Below are 5,860 nucleotides of genomic sequence, written 5' to 3'. Positions count from 1 at the left end.
GACACAGATCCGAAAAAGAGACCCAAAATGAAGGATGTTGTCATCGAATTGGAAGAAATCAAAAAAACTGAAGGATGGCAAACATCGTCTAAAGGTCATAATGGCGCTTACGGTTGCTTTGGGTTATTCAGCACAAAATAGAGATAATTAGCTTTCATTTATGTACGTCGCAATGCTATAAATAGGGATTGTTCTCTTGTTGTATAAAGTATTTGATTTCTTGGTTTTGATGATACAATGAAATATGCATGTTTTTTTTAAACTTTATATATGATTATGTTACTAATAGTGATACATTTTAAAAATAATAATACAATTTATTTTAGTTAACTCATTTAAAGTTATCTAAAAATAATAAATTCTAGTCAGTAAAATATATTCTTTTAGTGTTTTAGTTTCTAGAGTTTGCTTATTTAATTAAGCATTTGAAAGAACTTTGCAATATAGGATGCTTTATGTATATAATCAATCGACAAACTAGCATACTTTAAAATTTGAAACTATTTATATCCATTAATTCGTCAAGTTCTCAAAAATAGTAATTTGTTTGGGACTAGAAAACATTGTCAAATTGTATAATAAGGATGAAGAAGTAGAAAGCGGTTAGGCTAAATGTATCCCATAGGTCCTCTTCATATAAATATCACAAAAAAAAAAATTGAAGTTCTTATTATATGTATTCTTTTTGTATAAACAATTAAAAACCTTTTTATAATAATTAACATAAATGTAGTAAATTTAGGCCATGCTTAGCTACCAGAGCTGAGCCGAGCGGGGCCGGGCCAGTTCGGGCTCTGGCGCGGCTCATTTATCTTACTAAGATGAAATTTTGAGCTGAAGCTCGACTCGTAAATAGTCCGTAGCTCATTGAGCCAACTCGTTTTAAAAAAAAAAGGTTATTTTCGAGCATATATACAAGATACACATAATTTATAACGGGATATTGGTTTTTTAATAATCTCAACTTTTACTCGTTGGCTGATAATATTCCCAACTTTTAATTTATTACCCATCACGCCCAACTTTCATCGTATTTGTTTTTGTCACTCCTCGCATGCAAAAAACTAACATCGTTAGTGGAGTCCCATCAAAAATCATACGAGATTGCGAGATGCACTTCACAACCGTCGGAACGCCCTTGCATCATATCGATTGGTCATCTCCTTTTGTCAATTGGAACGCCCTCACAATAAACTATTAATTCTCCTCACATCATAAATGTAGGACCCACAAAATGAAAACGCCATTTTGAATATTATTAAGTATTAACATGGGGCAATTCTATAGAATAGTAACAAATTTTTAAAAGTATTTCAATTGTTTCACTTAAGTTTAAAAAGTGTTCCAATTGAGTCACTTAACTTTCATATTTTACTAAATTAAAAGTTTTAACATGTTTTTTTAGCTTTTCTCTTTTTTGTTTCACTTAGGAAATATTTTTTTCATGAGGCAATTTCATAGAATAGTAACAAATTTTTAAAAGTATTTCAATTAGTTCACTCAAGTTTAAAAGTGTTCCAATTGAGCCACTTAACTTTCATGTTTTATTAAATTAAAAGTTTTAAAATGTTTTTCAGCTTTTTTCTTTTTAGTTTCACTTAGGAAATACTTTTATCTTTTTTTAAGTGGATTTTTTTATTTTTAAATGTTAATATAATAACGATTTTTTTATTTTTTAAATTTAACTACATGTGTTGCAAATTCTGACCCCTACATAATGTCCTCCATTTCTTTCTTAACGCAATAAAAAATCAGTGAGGAGACTGAATAAATGATTGTGGATCCCAAGTTTTTGCTACCATTGTTTTGTTTCGCCTAGGAAATATTTTTATCTTTTTTTTATGTTGATGTTGAATGATAACGTGGATTTTTTTGTATTTTTAAATTTTAATATAATAAACAATTTTTTTATTTTTTAAATTTAACTACATATATTTCAAATTCCGACCCCCACATCTTGTCCACCATTTCTTTCTTGACGCATTAAAAAATCAATGAGACTCAATTTGAAGATTTAGTGACCCGATTTGGGAAAAAATTGCATGAGTAACCTAATTAGAACACTCTTAAAACTTGGTTACTATTCTAAGATATTTTCCCTAACCTATATTATATCATACCAACATCAATAGCCTCTGCTCATACACACGCCTTGGATACTTCCCGACAAAGATTACCATTACAAGTATAAAACATTCCAATAATTGATACCCTCTACAATTAAAACACATGAAACACTATTAAATCATTTCAACCATAAAACAAAACCATGTTATAGGTTAAACCATATAATAACTAACAAATTTTCGAAGATTCTCCAAAACATTATACAGAAGATTAATGTCTTCACGATTATGACATATTTCTATATAAGACTCCATAACCAATTATTTGGAGGTGTGGTTCTTTGTTCTGTAACGGATTTGTATTGGAAATTTTGGACTAATAATAATTGTTAGTATAAAATATTAGCATGTCTTACTAACAAATTAAGAGTAGAGATGAATGTGACATTGATATTCTAAAGTGTGTAGTGAAAACTTGAACATTGGTAAAAAGTGAAATGAGTTTGTCCCATATTGGTAGAACGCTTGAGAGCCGCTTTTGTACTTTTGTGTGGTTCGACCGGGTCATGGAACAAGTGTCATGATTATTGCCAAGTGTCGATGTATGTGGTGAGTCACCAGACACATATCGAACTAGTTGGTGAGTCATCAGACACATGTCATGTCATGCGCGAAGTGTCATATGGATTCTTCTACGTGTGACATGTGTCATGCTGACTCATGGTGACAACTTGCTATATATAGTAAGCTTCGAGCGGCATTTGGTAACCACCAAAAAATCCAGATCGGTCACTAACACCGAGAACCCGACCAATCACGGCATATACACCGAAAACTCGATCGGCCACCGACTTTAGTTCAGTTCGTTTCCAACTTTTACGATCCCGAACTACTGTTACAAATATGGTTCTGGTGCTAGGGTAATCCCGGTAGTACACGCTACTTCAGCTGTTGTACCCCGGGAAACAGACGGGCTCACGGAGGTGGCCTGAAATATGTTTTAATGGACCTTTGTTTAACAGAAATCCTCATCCATAACCAAGGACTACTGTTTGTTCAGTCTTACAGCTAGATGGTTTTGGGTGATCAAGAAATGTTCACTAAGAGAAGGGGCATACAAGAAGACATGACTCGAAGGTGATGCTCGGGTCCCGGTCAACACAAGCTAGACGGTGTGAGCGTTGTTCCAGTCCAACGCGACTTCGGTCCAAGTCTAACTCGGTTGAAGAATTCACCATAGGAGCACAAGTTAATGTCCTCGGTATGAATCAAGTTATGTATATATATGTTATATTTGTTGTTACTGTCGTTTAGATTTGTATACGGTATATGTACTACAATTTCCCAAATTATATAAAGAGATTATTTATTTGTTTTATTAATATTGTTTACTAAAATCGTGAACCATGTCCTACAATCTTAAAACAGATTTTAAACTTTTGCAAGATTGTTTTGATAATCGTAAAGCCTTTATAAAGGATATTGGGTTCATGAAAGTTTAAAATTATTATATGGATTTTTATAACTATTTGATTTGGGAAAAGTTTCGTGTGGTAAAATTAAGTAAAGATTTGTGATTGAAGTACAATACATAATCTGAATACCATAATACAAAACGAGTAATTTGATTCAACTGTTTGGAAATGATTTTTGTAATTGTATGTGCTCTAACTATAGTGTTAGATACGGTTAAACCAATTTGTGATCGTTTATGTCTAAAATCAAGTAGAAATGGCTCATGAAAAACCGCACATTTTAAAACAATTTAAAGTGGTTTTTAGTAAACCACTCGTTCGTGCAAATATTAATACGCTAATGTGCGTTAGATCAAGTTTAATTTGTAATCAATACATTTTTTGTAAACGTTTCATCTCCTAACATGAAGGTTAGAAAATGATTATAAAATATTATGGACTAAACGATTCATTTCCTAACATGAGTGTTAGAAATAATTATTTTGTAAATAACTTAAAATGTTTATTTAAACGTACGAGTTGGATGATATAAACCAAAAGACTATGGTGCCTTTTTGAGAAATCACCGTTGTGTAAAAGAATAAGGCCCATCTCCTAGCACTGTATCGGAAATGATTCTTTTATAAAAGTGTTATTTTCACAAACATTAATTATTCTAACATATGTGATAGATAAACCAAAGGTTTCAAGACGGTTTGTTCGAAATCGAGCACTTCGCATCCTAGATGACACCAATTGTTAACTTCTTGTCCGCTGGTATCTTACCAGAAAGCAATGCAGGGGCTAGGAAGATACGCCATAAAGCGCTGAATTATCAAATGAAAGATGGCATTTTGTATAGATGATCTTACCTAGGACCAATCTTCCACTGCGTGGACTCGTAGGATAATATCTCCTTAGGGAGATCCATGAAGGCATTTGTGGAATACATGCAGGCTCGCACATGGTGGTAGCAAAAATCATGAACGCATGATATTACTGGCCAGGCATGCATGTGGACATCGAAAAACTGATCCACAAATGTAACGCGTGTCCGCGCCATGCACCAAATACCATTCGTTCGAAGAACAACATGATACGAGTCCTTGCCGTGTGGCCATTTCAGAATTGGGCCATTGACATAACGGGGCCATTTCCAGAAGCGTCGGGGTGGGCGAAATTCATGATAGTCTCGATCAACTACTTCACCAAATGGATAAAGGCTAAGCCTGTGTCTATTATAAACGCCGCCAGTGTGAAGAAGTTCATATGGGAGTTCATCATCTGTCGATTTGGCTTACCCGTGAACATAGTCAACAACAACGGAAAGCAGTTCACCGACCAGCGTGTGTAAGCCTGGCTAGCAGAACTGCAAACCTCACAAACTTTTGCATCCATTGCGCACCCGCAAGGTAATGGGGAAGTCGAGTGCGCCAATCACAGCATCGATGATGGAATTAAGAGAAGGTTGGACCATTACAGATTTGGCTGGGTAGACCAGATTGCGCATGTCCTTTGGGCCCTCAGAACACAAAGGAACACAAGTAACACTGAAACGCCATTTAGTCTCACATATGGCAGAGAAGCTATGGTCCCGGCATAAATAGGTCTATCTTCCTCGCGCGTCCTAACCGTAGAGCAAACAACGACGAGCAATGACACATTGATTTGATGCTCCTTGATGAAAGAAGAAAGTTGGTTGCGATGCGCGAGCATAATTACAAGAGCCAACTCCAAAAATATTGTAACGCCAAAGTTAATATTAGTGAGTTCAACACCAGAGATTATGTCATCCGCAACAACGAGGCATCCAAAGCTCAAGCGCCAGGGAAGTTATCGCCAAATTGGGAAAGACCTTATCAAGTTACTAAGGTCCAAGGCAAGGGCGCTTATGTGTTAAATAAACTCAATGGAACGCCTGTTCCGCGAACCTGGAACGTGGCACAACTAGGAAGGTGTTATGTGTAAATCGATTTCACTTTTTGTAAAAGCGGGCCTAAGGCCACATTATTAGTGAAAATGATACTCCGCCATGGCGATTCAAGTTGGTGTTAATCAAAGTGATGTATTTAAATTTTGTATTTCAAGATGGGCGATCTAACAGGATATTCCATAAGTCCTATTCTACTTATGTACAAATCTAATCCTGACGGTGAGGGGCTTCGTAGTCTACTCTCTCCTCTTCTCATATGCCATTCACCAGATCCTGCTGAGCAGCACACCATCACCAACCACAGAGGAGGTGCTCGCCCTTGATGCTCCAAAAACTCTCATTACCTTTGCACGCCATCCTCCTCCTTGGCAAGCTGGGTGACGATGGATAAAATAGGGAACGACAAG

General features: G+C 35.5%; 1 protein-coding gene across 1 annotated transcript; it reads left to right on the top strand.

Annotated features, from left to right (window-relative positions):
* The first annotated feature begins 4,529 nt into the window (after nucleotides 1–4,529).
* LOC143594723 (uncharacterized) lies at nucleotides 4,530–4,874 on the top strand. Its single transcript, XM_077073961.1, has one exon. The coding sequence runs from the start codon at nucleotides 4,530–4,532 to the stop codon at nucleotides 4,872–4,874; it is 345 nt and encodes a 114-aa protein (XP_076930076.1).
* Nucleotides 4,875–5,860: the final 986 nt, after the last annotated feature.

The sequence above is a fragment of the Bidens hawaiensis genome, unplaced genomic scaffold (genome assembly GCF_021521415.1).
Source record: "Bidens hawaiensis isolate Kalapana, Puna unplaced genomic scaffold, B.hawaiensis_p1.1 tig00044100_1, whole genome shotgun sequence".
NCBI lineage: Eukaryota > Viridiplantae > Streptophyta > Magnoliopsida > Asterales > Asteraceae > Bidens > Bidens hawaiensis.
The sequence above is the reverse complement of the archived record's forward strand: the minus strand, read 5'-3'. Positions and strand labels throughout refer to the sequence as shown.

Bases quoted from the DNA above. Each gene is read 5' to 3' on its own strand.
- LOC143594723 (XM_077073961.1), top strand. From the start codon at position 4,530: ATGCATGTGGACATCGAAAAACTGATCCACAAATGTAACGCGTGTCCG.